The sequence below is a fragment of the Anser brachyrhynchus genome (genome assembly GCF_964034855.1).
Source record: "Anser brachyrhynchus genome assembly, chromosome: 11".
In the NCBI taxonomy this organism is placed as follows: Eukaryota; Metazoa; Chordata; class Aves; order Anseriformes; family Anatidae; genus Anser; species Anser brachyrhynchus.
The window spans coordinates 4,715,200-4,739,917 of NC_137706.1; the positions used below are offsets into that span (position 1 = coordinate 4,715,200).

General features: G+C 40.3%; 1 protein-coding gene across 8 annotated transcripts in view; it reads left to right on the forward strand.

The window, feature by feature from the left end:
• The first annotated feature begins 34 nt into the window (after window positions 1–34).
• Window positions 35–24,718, forward strand: part of RNF111 (ring finger protein 111) — a 53,112-nt gene continuing 28,428 nt past the window's right edge. For 2 of the 8 annotated variants that reach the window (XM_080608007.1, XM_080608011.1), the window contains exons 1-2: window positions 6,657–6,903; window positions 17,591–18,486. In XM_080608007.1, coding sequence (XP_080464133.1) covers window positions 17,610–18,486 — 877 coding nt within the window. In that variant the 5' untranslated portion in view covers window positions 6,657–6,903; window positions 17,591–17,609. Of the gene's footprint in view, window positions 142–6,656; window positions 6,904–6,973; window positions 7,428–17,590; window positions 18,487–24,718 lie in introns of those variants that run through there. The other 6 variants (XM_080608005.1, XM_080608004.1, XM_080608006.1 and 3 more) reach the window with 5 other exon arrangements.

Genomic DNA, 24,718 nt, shown 5'->3' on the forward strand with positions numbered 1-24,718 from the left:
GACCTCCCCGCGAGAGGTGGGCGGCGGGCGGGCGGGGAGGGGGGACGCCGCTTCGGCCCCGCCGGGCCCGCCCAGGAAGGCCGGGCCGGGGCTCGGGGCCGGGCTCTCGCTGCGGCAGGGAGCGGCGCTCCGAGCCATGAGGTGCCCCGGGGCGGCGGGAGGCGCGGGGCCGCGTGCGGCGGGGAGGCCGGGCCGGGAGAGCGCCGCGTCAGGAAGCCCCGGGTCAAGGAGCCCCGGGATCGGGCTGGGCTCGCGTTGCGCCGCGTCTTGCGCGGGCCCGGTCGGGGACAGATAGCGGTGTGTCGGGCAGCGGCCGCGCGCCTTCGTTGGCGCGGGCGGTACCCGAGCGGGCGGCCGCGGGCCAGGCCCCTGTGCACCGGCCCCCTGCAGGCCCCGGCCCGGCCGTGGCGCTGGCGAGACGCGGGGGCTGTTGCTGAGGTGCCAGGAGAGTTGGTCCCTGCCGGTCACCGCTGCCCCTCGGGCCGCGTTAGCGGGCTGGGCGGTGCCTGCAGCCTTACCCTGGCCGGTGACTGGCCTGAGTTTAGGAAACGTGCTTAAGTGTTTGGTCCCGATTGTACCGATTTTACTCAGGTTAAGTAGCAGTTTCTTTAATCGGTGGCTCCAGTGGCTTTAAAACCCAGCGGGAGAACAACCCAGGGAGAATTAGATCTGTTTGCCTAGAACTTCTTTTGTGGAAGTACCCCAGCAGTACAATGCTAATGTTTGAAATCAAATTCTTCACAAACGGAGAACCTGTTGTGATTTTTTTACTTTGTGTTTGTACCACACAATGGGAGGTATTACCTTTTAGTTGTCATTTCATTCACTTCCCATGAGAAATGCTCACAGTAATTTTATCGATATTAGATTTTATAAATGCTATTAAATCTTCAAATAAGGAAGAATCTGTGAACTTGAATGCATCTGAAACCAGTTTGTCACAACAATCCTCTTGTTCTGTCTCTTCACTCAAAAATCACCTACTGATAAAATTGAAAGTGTTCATTTTATTTAATAAACCTTAGCTAAACCTTTTTTTTTTGGTGCAAAGTAAGTCCCAAATCCAGCAAAGGCCTGTAACGCCATCCTCTTTTTTGTTTTCAAAATGCAATTGAAGTATGTAAGAAATGCTTACATAGTTACCATTTAAAAAAGACTAATATCCAGATATGTAAAAGTCAAGCATGTAGTTAAGTCTAAAAGGAAACATAACTTGGACTGATGATTGCATGAGTGTTTTAAATGTGCAGTGGTGCTGCTCGATGCGGTAAAGATTTTATAAAAAGAACAATCTCAAGTAAGAAATCTGTATATGTTCTTGCTTATGCTGTCCTCTATGATAACATTTGCCTTGACATGAAATACATCAGGATTGCCTGTGAGGTTAACCAATTAACTCCTTAGCTTTACTGTAGACTATTGAAACAGATTTTGTGGGTGTTTGTGTAACATTTAAACAATACATAGAAAAGTCCTACAGTTATTTATTTACATACTGTTTTGAATTCAGGAATGTATCAAAATCTCAGTCAGGACTGAGCTTCTCAGTGGTAAACTCCTATACAAATACAGATAAAACCCACTGGTTAGGTTCTAATCTCTGTCTCAGGAAAGACACAAGTGTTTTATAGGGGTTGCTTGACTTACCTAAACTTCAAAATTTGTTGATGTCCTGTAGATGTCAAAGCTGTAGATTTAAAGAGCTAAAAGTGACCTCAAGACGTAACCTCAGTCATCCTGCCTTGAGGCACGATACACTATTATGAGAACAAACTTGACCGATGTTTGTCTAACCTGTTCTTGAAGCCTTAAATACAGATGCCACTCATTCCTCTGGCTGTCTAGTCTAGCCTTTAACTATCCTTTTTCAGATGTCTGAACTAAATCATTTTTGCTGCAGTTTAGCATTCTTATTCAAAGTGAATCTAAAGGACAGTATTCCCTTTGTCTTTGCAGCATCCTTTTACATAAATGAAGACTGTTAGCATATTTTTGTTTAGTCTTTCAGTTTCTGAATAAAAGCCCAGATTATTTCCTTTTTTAAACAGAGTTCTAGAACACATGACCTTTCTCTGTTGCACCTCTCTAGCTCTTGTCCAGTCTTTCCACAACTTTCTCAAGTTGTCTTGGTGACAGCCCTTCTGATTATGCATCTCAGTGGGCTGTATGCTTTTTTCAGCCTCACAAAGTTGTTGATATATATGGTTTGTGATCCACTCTACCTATTGGATTCTCTTCTGCAAGTACCCATTTCTCTGCAGGTGATTGTTTCTTGCTAAGTGCAGAACTTTGCACTTGTGTTTATAGAATTTCTGTATTCTTTCAGGTGATTTCAGACTATTGCTGATTTCTGCTCTGTGGTACCTGTCAACGTTGTATTAGCTGCAGGTTTACAAATACAATCTCTAACACCTTACCCAAATATATTAAAATATTGAAGTGTATGAGGGAATTTATATGATTAAAAACTTCTGTTTTGATATTAAACTACTAACAGTGATCCTCTGGTAACAAACAGTTTGGCACCACTTTTGTGCTTTCTATCCAGATCAAATTTCTTCATCATCCTTCCTATCCAGATCAAATTTCTTCATCATCCTTACTGCCCTTATGTCCTTACTGACAGTAAGTGTGAATGGAACAGAATGTCAAAAGCCTCAATAAAACTAAGATCTTCATTTTATTCATGTCTCTGGTAACATAACTGAAAATAAAGTTGTTTTGATAGGTTGCTGTAAGCAAGTCATGGTGGTTGGTATTTATCAATTTGTTATTTTCCAGGTATACCTGTTATTTTCAGGTATATTTTGGATTTGCTTAGGAATTTTAATTATGTTGGCTGGTTTCTAACTTCCTGGGGTATTTTGTTTGTTTTTAAGAAAAGTACTCTGACGTTTTGTGGTCTCTCAAAACATCTACTGGTCTTCAAGGAGAAGACTTCTATACAGTTAGGTTCTGAAATTTGCGGTAAAGTTTGATTAGGAAATAGCAATAGCCTTTCAAAGAGGAGAGAGAAATGGTTGACCCAGATATTGGTATTTAAATAACAGCAAAGACAGAAACCCAAAACTGTGCTCCCATAAACTAATTTTTGTCTACCTTATGTGAGACACATGAAAGCTGTGAACGTCCTTAGATTTTATTTTTTTTTTCATGGCCTCTGTAATTCTGCATAGATAATCTCCGTCTTGATGGTGCTGGCTGGTCTATTTCCTGCCTCACACTGAAGCCTAACAGAGGATCAAACATTAGCTATTTTATCTTTTACGGCTTCATGTAGTTGGTGTACTCTGTGCAGTTCTAATGACTGGACTCTAAAACAGTATTATTCAATGACTTCAAAACACAGAGAGGAAGTTCCTGCTCTTTTTGTTTGTTTGATTAGTTCTTTAAGAAAGCCTTATGGCTAGAGCATTCACCTCCAGTAGAACAGTGTCCCAGATTTCTCCTCTTCACACAGGCACCTGTTTGTCAGTATGCCCTTCCAAAAAGAAGAGATGTTGGTTTAAGAACATGCGGAGGGGGAGATGCAGCTTAACACGCTGTTCATTTAAAAACTCATTTTGGAGTACAAAGTTTCACTTCAGCTTTAGGCTTTTTTTTTTTTCTTCAGAAACCTGAGTTTCTAATACAGTATTTTGGATACTATGGCTGCTAACTGCATCAGAGCTAGTTATTACAACAGTAAATGATGCAATGACTCAGTTCCTTCTTAGATCTTTTTTTTTATATAAGAGTGATTAACTGAAATCAACAGGAAGAGTCCATTTTACTTTGAAAGGCATTGACTCCCAGTTATTATGTTATATTGCTTAGTTACTACAACTTCAAATTCTGCTTTTAGTAATTCTGATGTCAAGCTGATTGTATTCAAACCTCCGACCAAGCTTTCAATTGTCAATTATCAGCTGGTGTGCTTGCGGCACCATTTCTCTCGGGGGGGGGGGGGGGGGGGGGGGCAAGGGAGGATAGTAACATTTGAGATATTTTCAGGGAATATCTGACAATAGATGCATTTTGAAATGAAGAATCACTGCTAATTTAATATACATCATTGCTAGAAAAACAGCTTTTTCCACTTCGGATGTAGAGTTTTCTTTTTGTTGTATTATTGATATACTATATGATGAGCAGTCAGGAGGCTGTACAAATGAGTTTTTGATCTGTAAGTCACTCACATTATCATTCCTCTACAGAACAGCAAGGCGGAGAACACAATGCGCTTGTAAATCAAGGACAAATATTCTCCTTTGTGTGACTGTTGAAAGTATATGTACTGGCTAGGAAGTGGCTATGGAATTTCCTAGTGTAAAATCAGATCCTTGAATTCAAGGAGTTTTTGTTTTAAACCTAATTGCCCTAAAATAGTTGGTGATTCATAATTAAAATACATATATTTTTCCTCATTATTTTATAAGCACTGTAAGAATTTAAAGGAGTATCTCATGTTTCTGTTAATGGGTTGGTGGCATATATGTGTTTTGGTAAAAAATGAAACTTTTTTCCCCTATTTAAAAAGAAACAGCGACCTTGTTGACAGTATTTAAGAAATTATTTATACACACCTTTCAATTATGTGACAACTTAAATACTTAAAATATCTTGCTTAGACTATCTGACTGCTTGAGACCTTATTAGGGATTTGCGTGCTCTATGAAGTAATGTGTTGCAAAAACGTCTGACCTTTCAAAGCCTTGTCACATTGTATAATATGAAGTGAAATGAGTGACTAGCGGGTCATTTCTGTTTTACTGTAATGTAGGATATTTTGCTTTTCCCTGTGTCTTAAAAAATGCAGTTACCTGGGTGGTGTGTGTTACTTTCCAGAGCTTTCAAATGCTCCCAGATGAATCACATTAATTCCTATAGTTATCCCTATGAAATATATAGCACAGAGCTTCAGAGTTTTATTTTTTGAATATGCGTGTTGCTCTTTTCTTGTTTCCTACCAGGAATTTTTCGCTATATGGATTTTTAAGGGTTTATTTTACCATTGTCCCCGTCTATCCAGTTTTCATCATTTGGTAAGATCTTCATTTGAACTGGTGGGAGCTGTGGCAATTTGTATCATCTGAATATCAATTGCACAGATTTTGTGCTGCTTTTTCTGTCTCAGCCTCATGATTATCACAAGAGGCTATTTGTTAATGTTACTAGCAGTTGAGAATTGACAAACACTTAGAAACACCTAAACAGTTAAGGATGGTCCATTTTAAGTCTACACAGCTGCATACGATGTAAGTGTCAAGGAAGGGGGCTGCTTCATCTGGGTTAATACCCTGGCTGCAAGTCATTTTCAGCTCCTCCAGATGGTGATATTTGTGTATTTGTGACAGGAGATAAAGTGTATAGTATTCCCACCGTCCTGGACACTACCAGGCTTGCAGTTCACGCAGCTCCGAGCAAGGACACCTCTTTCTGACAGCACACACCTTGCATCTTGGCCGTGTGCCTGGTGGGACTGGGTTCCAAAAGCCGGTGTTTGCATCTGGAAGAAGCTGTGCCTAGCTTTCGTTTGTGGACACTCAGACAGAGACAGTGCTCCTGGGCTGCACAGCCACATCCAACGACAAAGCCAAACTGCTGAAGGTGTCTCAGGATAGTGGTTGGTTTGATTTTTTTAAATTTATTCACTCCCCAAATATGAAGTGCAATCTCCTGCTGGTTGGCATTGTTTTGACCTTAGATGAGATGGTTTCTTCTCCATCTTTAGTTCTGCCAGGCCCCGAGGTGTCCCTGGAATGGTTTTGTTTGGTGCCAGTTAGAAGCAGTTGAAGAGTTCAGTACAAATCGGTGACACCGTGGCCTGCAATCTATTCTGAATTTTGAATTTTGAATTAGGCATTTAGAAATACCTGATTTAACTGTTTGGGTTTCTGTAGCTAAGAACTCTGAGAAGGAGTATCTTTTCATTATTATTCTTTTTATTCGTCAAGGAATGTCTTTCAGCTGGTGAGCACAGGGTGACTGTCCTTTTCTCTGCCAGGAAGTACCTTTCTGTCATCTCTGGCACCAGTGTTCAAAACGATTATTAAGTAAAAAGGTAAACGTGTAAACACACAACCAATTGGTATGTTTCTTTGCTGGTGTGAGGCTCTGACCAGCTTATGGAGAACTCCCCTCTGTCTCTTCTTAAGGTAATGCAGCCAAATTTATTTTACTTCCTCTCACGTTCCTTTGAGTGTCCTCTTAAGCTTAGACTCCATCTTCTCAGAATATATATCATTAAATAAAAAAGCTGTGTAAACTATTTTCGAGACTATATCTGCAATACTTTTTACGATAGCATTAAAACTTCTCTATGAAAAGCACTTCCACTAAAATATTCTAAGGACGTTTGCATTTCCTCAGCTCTCCATCGTGGTGCTGGCTGCTGCTCCTTGTCCGGACTGCGCAGTTCGGTGATGTCCTGCGCTCGTGTGTTGTGCCTGATACGTACCGAGACTTCAGTCACCGATATTAAAGGGCACAGCGTTTATATTTGCATTTAATGATTCTTTTTTTTATTTTATTCATTTTTTTTTTACCTTGCTCCTGTTAGTCTGGCCTTCAAGGTTAGTTGCGTTCAGTTGCTCCCCCCCGCCCCGCCTTTACTGAGCGGCCTCAGCCCGGCGGCCCCGCCCCGCGCGGCTGCGCTTTGCGGGCGGCTGTAAAGCAGCGCCGAGTGTCGCGCCGAGTGTCGCGCCGTGCCGCGCCTGCCCGCCCGGGGAGCGGCGGGGGCTGCGCAACAACAGAACCGCGCCCGCCTCCAGCCCGCGCACCGCGGCCGGGCGGCTCCGCGGAGGGCGGCGGAGGCCGGGCTGTGCCGTGCAGCGCTGCGGGGACCCTCCGGGGCCGTTTCCTCCCCGCCGGCCCTGGGTAGGGCGCCGGCGGCGGCCGCTCCCCCCTCGGCCTCGCTCTCAGGTACCGGGCGGCGGGCGGGGCACCGGCGGGTGGAAGGGCCGGGGGGGCGGCGGGCTGCTCCCTGCCCTTCTCTCCCCTCGCCGTTCCTCAGCTCCCTTCCCCTCCGCTCCCCCGGCCCGGCCGGTAGCGGGGGCTGCCCGCGGCGGGGCCGGGCCGTTCGGGGCCGTTCGTCCCCTCGGGGCCGCCCCTTCGGAGCGGGGCCCGGCGGGCGGAGGTGGGGGCCCCGCTGAGGGCCTCACCAGGCGCCCCCCTGCCGCACGAGCCCTGCCGGGAGCCGCCGTGCTCTTCGGTCTCCTTGAAAATTTGTCACAGATTTTTCCCTTAGGGAAACGAGTTTTGTTTGCGTGCGTAATAATCATAACGTCATCTGGTTTGCTTGCGGAGTTGGTGTTCTGTGTCTTCAGCCGTTCGAAGCACCAAAAACCAGCCGGCTGCGTGCTGCCTGGTAAACAAGGAAGCTGTGCTCGTTCAGGGATGTAGGCCGGATCCTCCGAGATAAAGAGGTTTGGAACTCATGGAAATAGGTGGGTGTTAAGCGTGCTCTCCTTCAAGTGTCGATGTTTCAGGGATTAGAGCTGAGCATACGTTTGTGGAGTTCTTGTTTGGTTTGAGTAAGCTCCTCCATGGCTTCAGATGGCTTTGTGAAACCATGAGTGAGGCCTGACTGCCTCGGCTGATCAAATGATACCTTTTATTCCTTCTACTGAGGTACTCCTCTGAAAGAAGGTACTATGCAGAAGTTAGGATCTTGCTGTAATTGTAAAACCTTATTTGATTTTTGGTGGGATTACTTCAGAAATTAATATATAATAAAAGTAAAAGAATTGACTGCTGGGCAGGGGCACCTCTAGGTAACATCATGGTGCAATAGCAGTATTACAAACTAATAAAGAAAAACCAGGTTATCAGGTGGGGAAATAAGGCTTATGTTGCCTTTGTTGTAGCTAGTGAGAAATTCCAAAAATAGATTAATTGTGTGTTTAGTGAAATATTTTATGAGGAGAATCACATGAAACGGAAACGAATTGGAATATTTTGTCAGTCTTAAAAATTAAAACTTCTAGTAGTTGACATACCCGTAGCTCTTGCTGCCCAAGTAGCTTTACACCAATTTAAATGTTCTTATTCCTCCTTTTATGGGATAGAGGAACTTTACTGACCCCTCCCAAAAAAAAAAAGCTATTAGCCGGGATTACCCGCAGTTCAGGTTGTACTCTTGCTCGTGTGCCGGGCTTGATAGAGAAAGATGTGATTGATCTCCATGCTTGTGAATGTCTGGTCACCTGTCGTGCTCTCATCCACAGTAGAAAATGACCTCCTTTTGAATTCATAGGACAGGAAAGGCTGTGTGCACGTATTGTTTCATTTTTTTTTTAAGTAAAAGGATATAAGATACCAAGCTTCCTGTTTTAAAACTCTTGAAGTTATGCATATTGAAACTTTATTCACAGTTGAAGCCCCCACAGCTAGAGCTGCAGTTATGTCTAGTGTTGGGAGCCCGGGGGTGAACAGCAGCCCTAAGCATTTATGCGTATTTTACATGGCCTTTCAAAATCTGCATGAGAGCATTCTGACCTTTCAGAAGTGTCTTTCATGAAGCAGTGACTTTCGTAAAGTGTACCAAGAGTATATCGTGGTAGATCCATGAATTGCACTTTATCTTCAAATTAATAGTTTTGTACACCTCTATAAGCAGTTATAATAGCCTAGTCTTTCAGTAGAGGTGGCTGTGCTCCAATAACAGTTAGGTGACATCAGTTACAGTATTTTTTTCTTAAAGTCAAGAACCTTTCGTCTCAGTTGTTACCATTTCCTCCAGTAGTGAAGACTTGAATTTGAGAAGATAAAGGTAATTGTGCCCCATCCTCAGCTGATGAAATCCAGAGGTCAAGGTGTTAGGCAGTTTAATAAATGGGGAAAAAGTACAGGGGTGCAGGGCATAGGGACACTTTAATTCAGAGGTAAACAATGGGGTTAGCACAGGGAGAGATGGATTTGCCACAGGCAGATGTTATATAAAGATTTCCCAACAGCTTTACTAACGCATAACCTCTTTAAGGTCAATTTTATCACCAGGTCTGTAGTGCTTCAATTCTTTGCATGTCATTTAAAGAGATTTAGAATTTTGAGTAATGTTGGATAGGAAATATGCACAACATAAGAATAGGATAGTTATTCCCAGTCATAGTCCCTAAAGATTTTTCAGTGTAAGTGGTAGTGATCAGCTGTTGCTGAAGTCTGCAGTGTTCTTAAAAGAAACAAAATGCATTGTTAGTTTTTACGCTAGTGAACTTCATTCAAAAAACAAGGCCTAGGTTTAGTGTTTGTTTTTTTTTTTTGTGGTGATTTAATGTCAAGCCAAACAGAGACCCCTAATAGAGCAGGGGGGAAGAGAGAAGGGAATATGTTTCCTTCACTAACCCAGAATTTTTTAGTTCCAGCAATTTGGAAAAGTAATTGCTGTGACTTAGTGATATTTTCCTTAGTATCTACCAAATGAAACTTCTTTGGAGAAGGCTTGTCCAAAACTACCAGCAAGAGACTTCCTTCTGTATTTGGGTAGGGGAGGGAGGGTGGTGGCAATGAAGTGCCATCCTAATAATGTCTGGCTGCTGTCAAGTAAAACGTTTGATTTTTACCCACAGCTGCTTTGCTCTAGTAGGTGAAAGGACTGGAGAAGTTGCATTCTCCTTCCTTCTTAACCTGGCATGTCTACTGGGTTTAATGTCTGCAGGTTCTCCTACTTCTCACTAGCTTCCTAGAGAACAACGTAACCCTGCATTAATGCTTAATTTCTTAGTTCTCACCTGCAGGATTTTTGTTAGCAGTCATAGCAAAGATCATGTCATACTTAGCTCCTTAGGGCTTTATCAAGAAGTGTTTGCAAAATGATACTGTATTAGGAACAGTTATGCATACCTGAAAGGTCAAAACTGCCAGAGGGACTAATAAATAAGTTGTTAAATTACTTTTGATGGCTGTGTAATTCAGAACTTCCCTAAGCATCTCTGGAAACAATTCTCTTAAAGTTGGCTGAAGCAGAATCCCCAGTTAAGATCTTAAGCTCTAGTAAAAGAGTAAGTGTATTTTTGTCATTCTTTTATAAAGCTACATCTCCTTATTCCCAAATTCACTGCAGTTATGTTTGTCTTTGAGTTCACTGAAGCCAAAGCATTCCTGATTGCCAAATCATAATGCTTCTGTCTTAAAATAGTGATTTACATAGTGTTAGCGTAGTTAACAAAGTTTAAGCCTGTGACAAAGCAAAGAAATGTCTAGACTGAAGAATGTGCTCATGAGCACCATGTTTGTCAAATCACTTGCTTGCATCTGTTGTGCAAAGGCAAATGGTTTCCTTGCTCAAGTGGGTAAGTGCACGTTAATGCTTTGCTGATGCTTGATTTGGTACTTGGATTTCCATGGGTGCCTTAACCATCCTGGGCTGATTCATGGTGTATTGCAGGGAAACTTGCTTGTTATTCAGAGGGCTCTATGCAGACTTGTTCCTAGCCTGCCAGCTCATCTAGCTGAGGTGCATCCAGCTGCGCATGCTCCTGTGCGCTCCCTCCATTCCAGCTGGAATCAGGCCATAGATCCATCCAGTCCTCGGGAAGAGCTCTTCTGCTGTAGCTGTCCTGTGCTGGATTCTACTTGAAGATGTAAGAGACAGTGCAGTGCTTTCAGTGGCCTCTTGAATAAAAATAATAAACAAAAATCCAATGGTAGTAAGTGTCAGAGGTGAATGCTAACATGGCATAACGGAGGCTTTCTGCACCTATTTTAAAGGTGATTGCATTACTGATATGAATTGACTACTGCATGAGGAAACAGACCTGGAAGGTCCCTGAAGAGTTTTTTTCAGGCATAAAATTAAGGAGTCTGCTGGTCCAGAGGCTGGTTTCTGTTGGTTACATGTACTGTGGTTTGACTTACCTTTGAGATGCCTTTGCAAGGTTAATAAGAGTAGTACTGTACTTAAAGTAGCATTGTTTCACTTGGAGAGTAGACTTTCCACATCAGCCATGGTTCCTAGAAGTGGCTGCATGGGGTAAGTAAGCCTGCCTGCTGTGCTGTGGCTCAGGTAAAACTGTAGCGCCCCTCTCCAGAGCACTGGCATTGTCTTCCATCAGGGCTGGGTGTAATGGAGCGTCTTTGGGAGACTGTCAGCAGGAACCTGTCTTCAGAACATTGTCATGCAGCTGATAACTAATGCTACACGTTATTCTGATATGCTGTGCCTTTATGTAGGGCAAACAGTAAGTTTTCTGCCTGGAGAATTCTCAGGTAGTTCTGTCACTCAAAAATCACGACATCCGTTATAGCTCCAGCTGTGTTAGAGCACAAAAAGGGAAATTGAGAGTGGTTGGGAAATTGGGAGTGATGCCACCTAACATCAAAGCAAACATAACAGAAATTCAGACCGGCTTTTGATTGTTGCTGTTTTGTAAAGGTGTGTAGATTTTAAACTATCAATTGTTTTATTTTCCAGCGAAGATTAAAAGACCAAAATACAGCATACTAAAAATTTGGTGTTAAACTCTAAAAGAGCACAGTTTCTCATTACATAGTGAAAATGAACATCAGTCAAAAGCAAGGCAAAGAGGCATAGTTCTGAAGTGATTGCTCTTGTTTTGCTGACAGTGGAACTGGATTTTGGATGTTTGTGTTCTCGCTACTCGACATTGTACAATTTCCCCTGCTTGATAGAGTTGAAATGAATAGGGCGTGACTGCCCCTTTGAGGCTTACAGGTGTTTTGTCCTGAGCTGCTTCAGTGAGCCCTTCAGTTTTGTTGAAGCAGGGCATGGTAGCACTGAGATTTGTTCTTTGTGGAATTGTAATAGCTTCTCAAATGGCTCCCAATCCCCTGTCAACCTCAGTTGGGTCAGGGTCGTGCGTTAATCAGTCTTGTTTGGCTCTCTGCCCTTGAGAAAGGGAAGTAGTAGTGCTTAGGTTATCTTGCATTTGCCCAAGGACTTGTACAAATTTTAAAAGCTTAAGTTTAAGTGTACCCCTTCTCTGGTGTCTTGATCCATCTGATGGAAGAGCCTTGCTGAAAGAATAAAAATGTATCTTTTATTAACAGGACGAGAATGACTGTTGGTGTTCCAAGATGCCGTTTGTATTCTACTTTTATTCACTGGTCCATTCTTCAAGCTCTTGATAGCCCTGTTTGCCAGTTTGAAAAAATACTCTGGTAGGAACAGTATACAAAACAAGGTCTGTGTGTGTACCAGAGGCTAACAGAAGTTTTCTCATGAAGACAGCTGTACCAATGTTAGCTTACAGGTGTAAAAATAATGTTAAAAACAACTTTTAGAGAAGCCATTTTATAGTATTAGGGAAGGGAGTCATTTTTAAAATTGTAATAGTGAGTTCAGATAGCATATGCAAAGAAAATACAAGTTAGGACTTAGTAAAGGATTTACATACGGAAAGTGGTAGAAACTTTCTTTCTGAAAGAATCTTAAATAGCTTCACTTGCCTGGTGTCATCGTATGCATGGGCAGCTGAGGTGGGTTCATAAATGGTCCAAGATACCACAGAATTCTTATGGAAATGAAATTGCTGCATTCTTTTGGGGTGATGATAGTGATATGTTCTGCAAGCTCTTGGTACTCTCCGGAGCCATCATATTTGGAAGAATTTTTCTCTGTATTGTCCTCTAGGTTCAACCCTGGTTACCTGAGTTACTTGTAAGTGCATTTAGGGTCTGTGTGGTGGGGAGTGCATAGAGGCAAGGGGAAATCACTGTAATGAGAGAGGAGAGGGAAACCGAAGATGAAGATTCGGTACCTAAAGGGGGATATAGGAAAGCTGGGGAGGGACTCTTTGTCAGAGGATGTAGTGATAGGACAAGGAGTAACAGCTTTAAACTAAAATAGGGCAGGTTTAGATTAGATACAGGGAAGAAATTCTTTACTATGAGGGTAGTGAGGCACTGGCCCAGGCTGCCCAGGGAAGCTGTGGATGCCCCATCCCTGGCAGTGCTCGAGGCCAGTTGGATGGGGCTTTGGGCAGCCTGGGCTGGTGGGAGGTGTCCAGTGGGATTGGAACCAGACAATATTCAAGGTCCCTTCCACCCCAAAGCATTCTGTGATCTAAGATGGGGAAATAGCTGATTCGTAATGAAGCTTTTTTTGTTTGCTGCTTTCCATCAAGCCTAGGAAGGCAGCCTTCCTAGAACTCTACCAAAATAGTTCAGCCAGGAAATACCTTTTATATGGCTCTCTGGGTTTAGGTGTGTATTACACTAACAAGACGGAGACCGGTAATTTGGGGTTATGTAAGAAGCCTGTTCTGAAGGTAAGCGGAAGTTCTACAGGGTGGTTGGCTGGTCATGTGTCAGAGCACGGTGTGCCTACTGTAGCTGACTTGAATTGATCAAGGTCCTTTTTGACACCTAAAAAGGAGGTTGTTTCTTGATGACAAAGGGAGCTGAGTATATTTTACAACCTACCTGAAAATACCTCTTCAAAAAATAATGATAGATTACATGTATTCATCGAATTTACATGAAAATTTGAGTTAATGTGTCATGAACTGTTTTCACTTTTTTATAGTGCTGACTTCAGTGCCATCATGCTTCTTGACTGTCAGTAGTGAAATTAATTCTTAATGACACCTTGCTCTCTGATAACTCATGTGCTTTGCTCTTATGTGATCATAAACTTCTGTCTGATGTAAAGATCTCAAAACTTGCACTTGTGTTTTGACTGACAGAGCAGTTTCGAGGGACTTCCCCAATTTGCATGAGTTTTCTTGCAGTGCTGTATGGCTTGCAGTGACTGATATCAATATTCTTCAATTTGTGCAGTGAGTGGATAAAAGTCATGGATGGGCACTTCTCGATTCTGAATCGAGTCATACGCTTTAGAGAGGAGCTTAGATTTACGGTTTTCAGATAGCTCTGTTACCAGCTGTTCAAGTCTTTGCTTAAAATGGCATAAAAGATGTTACCTCCTTTTTCTTTCCTCTCAAAGTCTCGATTCCCTGAGTTAAAAAAGAAGAGGAGCACTTACTGCATCTTGTTGCTTTCTGAAAAAGCTTCTGAGGACTGTTTTTAGTGGGAGATTTTGTAGGATCTTCTAATAGTTTAACAGCAGATTGTATTCTAATGAGTTTTAATTACTTGCATAATATTCTTGTAGTCACTCTTAAAGTTTTTCTTAAATTCCATGTAGAAGCATTGGACTTGTATGTAGTATGTATTTCTTACGCCTGAACACTGAAAATACTTAGGAGATTGGACTCCAGTTAAATAGTAAGTTCTTCTTGCTTCTGTCTCTTCTGCTGATTTTTTTTTGTTCAAAGATTTCTAATAGCATTTCTAAATACTGAATGAGTAGGTTATTAGTAATTGTTGATTGCTGCCATTCACTTCAAAAATGTTTAAGCTGTTGTGTAATTTTTAAATGGAAGCCAGCAGCTCTCACATGAGCAAGCAGTCCATCAGGATGTGTATTGACTAGCAAAAATGAAAGGTTCTTGATTATTTACTTAGTTGAGTTACTGCTGACTTTCCCTTGTTTTTAGTAGTGCAAATACACAAGGTGTTTGGCTCTGAGTTACCTGGCTATAATATCTAGGCAGCTTACTGAAATAATGCTAAGCTAGTAACTGTTTCACGTGTGCTAGTTTTCACTGTGTGGTGGTTGAGGTGTTCTGGTCATCTTAGAGTAGTTTGAAGTTTCTTACAGTGTAAAGTTTCTCGCTTTATATTTTTGTTGTAACTTCAATACCTCTGTATTTTAGTGCAATGGCCTCTGTGCTGAAGTAAGCAGCTTACATAAAGGTGTATGTTTTGTGGTTGCATAATGAGAAAATTTGTTGTTTTTGTTCAGGTTTCTGTCTTAAGAAAAGTTCAGAATTAAATTGAATTATTCCTTTAGTTTATCATATTAAAAGAACAGCAAACTTGTGAATAGGCTGGGAGTATAGTGTAATGTAAGTTGTGATCGTGTTCAAAGGGAGCAACCTCTCAAATTAATGTTTTAATTTGTTTACCAAATTTAAGTATTTTGTGGATTTTCTGAAAAAGTTACAGTGAAATATAGGGTTATTATGGGAGGGGCTGGCTTGCATTTGGATTGAGGAAAAGTTTGTGTTGTGTTTCTATGAAACGGTGCTGAAATAACAGACCAAAAGAGCTGCTTAAAGGTGACCTTGTAAGGATGAGAGAGACTTTGTATTCCTTCATCTCTGTGTGTTTCTAACAGCTTTGAATTCCAATTTCATGTTCTTATTAGAAATAAATATTGTAAAATGGAAGTCTTGGTTTCCGAGAGAGGTGGTACATGTATGGGGGTAAGCACATGTCAGCAGAGGAGCAAGTGAGAACTGGTATTTTCCTTCAGGAGTTGTCAGGAGCAGAGAACAATTCCAGTGCTTTCATAGAGGCCTTTTTTTCATTTTTGTTTACTATGAAAACTTATACTCTCTTAATGTTTGTCCCCAGTTCGATTCCAATTTTGCGTCTTTATTCATTCCTAGAGAAGGAGGTAGCCTTTCAGCACATGCCACTAAACTGTATTGCAGTAAATAAGAACATGTGTTGTCCAGGGTGCAGCAGCTCTGTTAAAACTTGTAAATAAGAAATACCTCCTACTGCCAGTTGTGTTTTGTTGAAGTGAAAGTACGAACCAGTCCTGCTGTATGTACTGACAGGAAGAGTTAGAGGTTTAACAGCTCTTAAATGCTTAGTCCGACTTGCTGCAGTGAGCTTTCAACTTACAGCGTATGGTTACATTTTCCATCAGTAATTCCGGTAGAAAACAGCAGTGCTTTCTTAGCTGGTACAGGGTATAGGTGTCACGTTTAACAGTAACTGTTAGAGATGTTTGTAGGATTCCTAGTGAGAAGACCTGAATGATCTTTTCAGCTGGGGTTCTGGGGTCTACAAGACTCTTGATCTCCAGGAAGATCCAGTGAACATCTTGGCTTCTCTGGGTCTTAGTACTGCAACGTTTATGCCTCGTGCACATTTTTTTTTCAGATTGCATCACTTGAAGAATTAGATGAGTTCCTTATGGCTGTGAGAAGAGCACAGGCTGACAGGGATAACACATACATTTAGACCTCTTGCCAACTCAGACAGGTCATTCTTAAGAATATTAACAGCAGCTGACTCACAGCTGCTCCTGAAAGCATCAATTCGTGGAACAATCTCAGAAATGTTAATTTGACTCTTTTGTAGTTTCAGTCTTGTATTGATTAATTCTATGACAGCGACAACATGTAAGAACATGTTAGCCTTCTGAAGACTTAATTTGGTGGTTCAGGCAGAAAATGCTGACCGGAGTAGGCAGTGCTACCTACCAGAGATCTAACCGTTGCTGACTTAGTCTTTTCTTTGTGGCCTCGCGGACATACCAGATGTGTTGCTTGAGGAGCCTCATTTCCACACGAGGTACAATTACGCAGGTGTTTTTTTTGAAGCAGCCTCCTGGTTGTTCAGCATAGCCTGCTGTAAGCCAGGTACCACTGGTTATGTGCGTCAGGCTGGTGTCTGATCTGGCTGGGAAATCTTTCTCAGTTTGGTCAGCTCTGTAGTCTGTTTCAGTGTATTAACACTTCTGGCAGAAGAGCATGGGAGATGTTCTTCAAACGAGCTGGGGGGGTGGCAGTGAAGAGGGAGCACTTAGCTGCTTAAGTAGTACAAGTGTCAAATGTCTACAGGAGCCTTATTTATATGAGGTGCAAAAAAATATTACTTGCAGTAAAGAGTACTTCAGTGGTTATCACAGCAGGAACTAAATTATTTTGTCACTTCCTTTTGGGAATTTAAGCAGAAAGCAGAGGTGCCAGGTGAAGCAGGTAGAAGTTGAAGTATTACTGAGGTTATTGTTTTATTTGCCTCTCTGTAGTCATCTGGTACAAAAGGTTTTATTGGAAATAGTCTTTGAGGCCAACTTTGTATGTTACCAGCCTGGTATTTGACCTGGAGGGGAGCCTGCTTGGTGCTGACTATTAAGGGTACATGTGATAGATGCTGAATTTCTATTGCAGAATAGTACATGGGCTGAAAATAGCTTTGTATATACACTATACTATTAATGTGTGGTTGTTTATTTTTTTTAATAAACTAGTTTTCTATTACTTTACCTCAAAATGTCTCTGGTTTTATTCATTCCTGTGTCAGAAAGTAATCATGAATTCTAAGTAACTCATTTTTGTAGCTCAGTTGTCACCATGCTGTACTGTGTATTGTATGCAAGGCATTTAATACCTGTATATACAGTTTTAGGGGAAGATATAGGCCTTATTTAAGAATACAATTTAGTTGATGGTTAAATATCGGAGCTCTTTAGCTCAAGTTCATGCAACTTCTGTAAACAGTAGCCTGTAATACTCGTGCTTAACCATTGGTAAAACAGGCATTCATGCGTTTTGCAGGCATATGTTGATATTTCCTCCGTGAACGCGATAGTATTTTTGCTGTCTACAAGAATGTCTATTCAATGCAAGTAATTCAATGCAAGTTGTCTAAACAGTATTATAAATACTGCTTAACATGTAATTTTTAGTTATGAAACAGTTGTTTCATTTAATCCTGTTTTGTGTTTCCTGAGGGGTGGGGAGTCTTGTCAATAAACGATAAATGACTTTTCTTATTTTGGTTTTGTTCTTAAAAAAAAAAAAATCCAGTGCTTTCTTCTTTTCTAATGCATATCTGTTTTTATTTCTAGGCCTTTCTTAAAACTTTCCATGTCTAAATGGACTCCTGAATGTAATATAGTTTATACTCTAAAAGCGGATATGAAGAGTGAAGTTCCTTCTGATGCACCAAAGAGACAGGAGAGTCTGAAGGGGATCCTCTTGAACCCTGAGCCTATTGGGGCAGCCAAAAGCTTCCCTGCAGAAGTTGAGATGATTGCCAGTAAAGTAGGGAATGAGTTCTCTCACTTATGTGGTGATTCTCAAAAGCAGAAGGAAATGAATGGCAACCGTACAGACCCAGACAAAAGTATTGTGGTGCGAAAAAAACGCAAGAGCCAGCAGGCTGGTCCTTCATATACTCAAAATTGTCCTGATAAAGAAAACCAAGGCATCTTAGGATTAAGACAGCATCTAGAAACACAGAGTGAAGACAATGACTCTTCTTTTAGTGACTGTATCTCTTCACCTTCATCCAGCCTACATTTTGGAGACTCTGACACAGTAACGTCTGAAGAAGAAAAAGATGCTCCTGTAAGACACCCTCAGGCAGTGTTGAATACTACAAGTAGAACTCATAGTGCAAGGTCACAAAAGTGGCCTCGGACTGAGGCAGACTCTGTACCTGGGTTATTAATGAAAAGGCCCTGTTTTCACAGCAGTTCTTTGAGAAGACTTCCATATAGAAAGAGATTTGTGAAAACCAGTTCCTCACAGCGGACACAGAACCAAAAAGAACGAATTTTAATGCAGAGGAAAAAACGGGAAGTGTTAGCTCGAAGAAAGTATGCTTTACTACCCAGCTCTAGCAGTTCAAGTGAGAATGATCTCAGTAGTGAATCTTCTTCGAGTTCATCTACTGAAGGGGAGGAAGACTTATTTGTGTCAACTGGTGAAAACCACCAGAACAATACAGCTGTTCCTTCAGGTAAAACTGAATTCCTGAGGTGTTTTTTTTACTTTTACTAATATTTTTGTTACTGAGTTTTCATTATGTGCAGTATGATTTTTTTCAATTTATAGGTGCTTTGGAGTGGTTGGTTTTGTGATTTTTATAGAAGTTATACTGCAGATAGACTTAGTATAATAGTAATTTGAACATTAGACCATAAATTCTCGGGAAATGCACATTGATAGCTTCCAGTAAAATTATAAATCTAGAATCCTTCAACGTAAAAGGTGAAGTTCATGGTCTAAACAAGGTGCTGGAAGGTTGTTGAATCTGATTAGTCACATGCCATGGAATTGTTCCATTTTAAAAATATTTTAAATAGCATTAAAGATGTTAGCTTTTACATTATAATTACAATGTTTAGCAATACAGCTTTGTTAACCAATTGTGGGAATGACAATTGGTTTCAGAAGGTAGGAAGAGGTATCTATAACACGTCTGCTAATACAATTAACAATGCTTGACAACTTTAAATGAAAAGACATGGTCACTGTGATAATAGTGTAAAATAGGATTCAGTGGAACATAGCTTTATTGCAATAATAAAAGAAAATTTTAAGGCCTGAAGTTGTGGAAAGCAGAGTATTGTATATATACCAAATACTTAAAGTCACTGAATGATCTTGCAGTTGTTTATATAGATGCTTCTCTAATATGTCTTGATAGTTATTTATGGATATGCTTGAATATTATTTTTCTCCCCCTCTACCAATTGTCTTAGAATTCCTTTCTTCATAAACTTGCCAAGAGAAAGGCAGTTGCAAGACTGAGACCAGTTATATTCATGATGTTGCAGCTGTGCCTTCTGTGAATCATTTCAGCTTTTTGTCGAGTGTGGGGAGGTAGTTACACAGGACACTGCCTAGTGTTAGTCTGTGCTGCCATGTTTTATTTATCTGTTGTTCAATGACAAATGTGTTTTACAAAATGAAACTGTATCTTGGACTGAGCTGATCTTTATTTGAAGAAAAACTGACTGAAATTGGAAGTACAAGTTAAAAAATCTGTATGTTCATGTTAGGGCACAATTTATGCTAGAACAGAACCACAGTACTAAATAGATTATTACTTATTCATTGTTGCAGGAAATAATTTGCATGTTATTCTTTAATGTACTGTTTTAATACAAGAAGTAAAATTTGTAATGCAAAAATCTTACTCAAGCAGTGTTAGGACTGCATAAATAACTCTAAAATGGGAGGACTATTGTACAGGTTTAATTATCTCCATGCATATTTGTGGGGACAGAAATGCAATTTTTTAAGCTTTGAAAAGTTACGTTTCTGAAATGCATGTCCAAGCATATAGAAGGGTACAAGTTGTAAATAATTAAGGTAGGAGGATATGCATACATTCATACTAAAAACAAATTTGGGAAATTACTATGTCAACACTTCTATTTCCTGGTTAATCATTTCTTCTCATTTTCAGAGAGGATGAACTTTCTTGTAACTGTAGAATGATGTAGGACCATTAACAACGCTCTTTTCACATGCAAGCACACAGCGCACCAGGCAACAGTGAAACTAGTAAATGGATGAGGAAATGTAGGTTATGGCTTCTCAGGCAACCATCTATGTCTCTCCATAAATACACTTATCGTGGTTAGAACTTTCAGTTATTTTTTGATCTACTTGAACTGCTAAAACCTATTGCCCTTTTAAAATTAAAATTTAATTAACACCACGTCTGAACTTCTCTTTCCATTGAAGGGTAGAACACAAGAATTTCTACAGCAGGGCTTTTCTTAGGTATTTGAAAAGAGTCTGTTAGAGAGCTCTTTAAAAATGGATGTAATAATCACTGAATATTCAAGCTGGTCAGGTAAATTGTAATAATTGTGTGATATTATTCTGATGGTTGGGAGACTGGAATTTGCAATTTGTTTCATGTAGTCTTGTGGAAAAGTAAATACATTGTCTGATAGCTTTATTTTTATACTTACTACTTGAAATGTGCATTGAAAAAGCACATTTAATTAATTTGAGGTAGTGTTTATTCTCATCATATTGATTAACTCTGCACCAGTTAATTTGAGATGAAATTACAGGTGTAAGTTGTAACTGAAATAAGTTACACTTAAAGAATATGTATTATGGTGGCTGTACTGCAGAATTAACACTTGCAGTGAGCTGAGAACTAATTCTGGGTTAGAAGATAAGAATACGGTATTTCTTTTTCCAGTGGACACATTGATGGAAAGGCTTTGAGCATTTTATTTACATGGACGATAGAATGGGAAGTTGAGCATGCTTCCTCTGTGCTAGTGCCCTATTTTTAGTAAGAGAAGGGCATGATTAACACTTTATGTAGCTTTTTGGTTATATAAGGTATTTCTAGTTACTGAGCTATTGGGACAAAAATGGTGCTGACTGGGAAAATAGTATTTAATTTCTCTATATAGTGAACAAGCATGATGATGGTTTTATATATATATGGAGAGGATTGTATTGCTAGCAATGCTACCCTAGCCTGTTAATGTTTGGGAAGATTCCCCTCACCCCCCTCTAGATTGGCACATGAGGGTTGTGTATGCATCTGCTGAAAGTACACAATATATTGAAAGACAAAGATCTTCCACTATGATTATGAGGCCTGCAGCATATATTTAAAAGTACTAGAGGGTGGTCTTAGGAAAGGAGAAGAATAATCAGAAAAGAAAAAATACTGTTTTGAAAGATATGGTAGTAACTAAATGCCTAATAAGCTGTCAGCACAGTGATGTGACTATTATTGTGGCCTACTTGCTAGCAGTTTGTGTGAAGGATATGTCAAAAATACTTTTTTGTTTCAAATACTGATTTTTTTTTCTAAAGACAATGCATTTAAAGACTTGGCAATTTTGATTAACATATGCTGTTAATGAAAACATTTGAGTATTGCAAGAAATTAAAGTAACACATCTTTTGAGTCAACTAAGTAATACATGAGTTCCTGTAGGTAATGAAACTAACTTGCTTATTTTTGGAAAATGTTGTGAATGGAGGTCTGTGTTTTCTTTGTTATTCTTTTAATGATGCCTTTTATAAAATCTCTACCACCCCTGCACTCCAAAAAAAAAAATCACAGCAACAGAAAAACACACCCAAAAAAAGCCAACACTTTATAGAGTTTTTCCTCCTTTTTCTTTTCTGTTACAGGGCTTCAGCTATTCTTCTGGTGGAATTTAGGTGCTTTGGGAATAGAAGGAGATTGAGCAAGTACCAAGTCAAGACACCTGGGATTGGATTAGGTTGTTTTACCAGCTGTTGGCCATAAAGGGCAGCTGTCCTCGTTAATTTGGATGTGACCACATGAGGCTTGTTCAGGGGAGGGAGGAGAGTTTGGGGGCATATGGACAATGTAAAAACAACTCTGTGCAGTTTAATGATATGGTTACACTTGAAATTGCAGTGCTACTAGGGCTATATATTCTAATCTATATGTTGCTCAGTTGATATTAATTGAAATGGGGGGCTCACAGTTAAAATGACTGCAAACAGTAACATTTTTACTGTAAAATGGGTATTTCATTGTGTTTTGTTAGGTAGCCCAGAAACTTTTCTCTCCTCCTTAGAGGGAGGACCTATGTAAACACCTTTAGAGAAAATCCTGTGGCTTTCCAGATTGTTACTGGAATTGGATCTCTGTAATGTTCTAATGAAACTTCTCTGATATGCTGGTACAGATATGATTTTCAGCTCGGATGTAAAATGGCTGGGGTTGTCGTTTGGAGACAGCCAGCACTTCAGAAAAAGCTAAAAGTGGAGCAGGTTTTAGCTTTATATACTCTCAGTTGGCAGTAAATCTGAACCACGAGTAATGGGAAGTGGTGGTGTTTAAAAAAAAAAAAAGTATAATTTTGTATTGTTATAAATAGTTGGCTTGCAAGGAATCTTAAGGCCTATTAGGCCAGACTTTGTATTTTTTTGGTTGCTGGTGCTCGACAGGTATTGTCACTTTGCTTAGAATGTAATGCTGATGAGAAGCTGCTCCAGCTTTTGTTCAAAGCTGATTGGAACAAGCTTCTATTAAAAAAGAACGATGAGCCCGAATCCACTCACGTATTTGTTGTGTGTCTTCCAAGAATGTTGAATGTAGACATCTGATATTTTAGAAGCCAGAGGCTGGTGAAAATGCTAATCTGAACAGGAAGTGCTACCCGTTTGTATTAACGGGTTTCTGTTAACAGTTCAAGATGAGCACACATGAAATGGAAATGAGCTGTCGTTTGTTAATGATTTTTCAGTTACTTAATTCCTCCTAGAATCACACTGTGCTCTTCTCTTCCCACAGTAACTGATGCAGGTCATAATTAAGAGCTTTTATCTCAGTAGTGAACAAGGAAGCGAACGTGTCCTTTCTACTGTGTTATTTAGTAGATGGGCGCTAGGGAAGAGCTACTAGTAGTGAGGAAAGCAGCACCTGGCCGTGTGAACAGCTGACATTAGCTATTCTCACTGTACCTATCCAATGTGAATTGAAGCTTTAAATAACTGCGGTAATAACTTAGCTTGGGGATTCACTTCAGCACTTCACTGTAGCTGCTGCAGCTTTTTGTGCTGGAAATACATTACTTACAGTGCTGGTTTGCTATAGCATTGCTGATAGGACTAAGGCCTATGTGCTTGGTTACAATATAAGTAGAGTTTGGGATTAACCCACATCAGCATACCTCACAGTTGGATGAGATCCCCTAAATTCTGGTTGACTCCTTTTTCTGCTAGGGTGCAGAGTCCTAGGCAATTGCATGTTTGTGCAAATTTCTCCCATCTTGCACAGCTATTGAAAAGTATGTTCCATATAAGTCACATGTAGAACTCATTAACACTATTAGGATGATATTATCAATTTCAAGCGGAATTACTAACCAGGTAATTAACTTGAACTCATCATCACAAGGTGCTGCAGAGGCAGGTAGTACCAGCAAGTTCAGAAAGGCATTAGATGTTTACTGACAGCTGTCCATGAACAGCGAACAGGCAAGGATATGCCTTCTGGTGTTTGTAACGTTGTTGTGGCTGTTCAGTGGTATGACAGATTTCAAGTAAAGGTTGTAGCCTGGATTTTCTACTTCCAGGGCATGGTTGTTTTTTTTTTTGTGTTGCAGCTGGTAGAGAATATGGATCAGAATAGGCCCTAGGTCTGATCCAGTGAAAGCTTGGAACTCAAAATAAGTCATCTTTGTCAATGGAAATTGACTATTTATTTAAAGTATCTTTTGTTTTCACTTATGGCTTGGTCAGGCTGTCTCATTTGGAATTGTATGTTGTAAAAGTTGTTGACTATTTTACATGTAATATTTCATGTGATTAAAATCTAGCAACATAACCTCCAGGAAGGACAGTAGTTGGCCAACCATAACCTTGGATGTTATAGCAGTAATATTTGCGTCCTTTGTAGGAAATTGGTGTTAACTGGTGATTGCTAAATCTCTAAGCCATGCTATGGTGTGTCAAAGTGAAGTGATACTACTGTGTGTAACACCAAGCTTGTTTATAACTTCTGGGTTGTTGAAGCATTTAATATTAAAACTTGCTTCCCAGAACTGCTTGTGGTCTGTCAGCGGCACCTAGCAGATACACTTTTGACACCTTACAGTTTTCTGGGGAAAAGTTATGCTCATTTAAAGATCTTAATACTGGATGGCGGAGTGTTATTTAAGAGTTGTACTTGGCTCAGTAAATTAATCTGACAGATTTGCTGTCTTTGTGGCGTAGGGCCTGCGGTGGGGGTTGTTTTGCTTGTTAAGGTATGATTATCATTTGAGCCTGCTTGAATTTGGATTCATGCCGGTCTAGTTCATCCTTTCCCTTAGGCTGGCTGAGCACTAGGTTTTTAATATAAAGAAGGGTTTAAAAAGCTTCAATTATGTACAAAACCTAATTGCTAACTACTGCTAATAGGTCTAAGTTTGTAAGGATATGTGAAACTTACAAACTGAAATTTGGTGTCTTGTATGTGCTGTAAAATATAACTTGTGGATGTGGGTAGGGCAAATAAAAAAACAGTGGAAAATAATAAAATTTGTTATTTTCAGTAGAAGTTTTGGTTTTAACAAGATCATTTAAAAATGTTGAATGAATCCTTTAGCGGTAGCCCAAAGGCTAATTTTGTCACAAAACATAGCAAGCGAATTATTCTCCAGTTGTTTGTTACTCAGGAGACAGCAGAGAGTGGTGTATACCTACAGGAGGGTTGTTTTCTGCTTGCTACGTGACCATAGGTA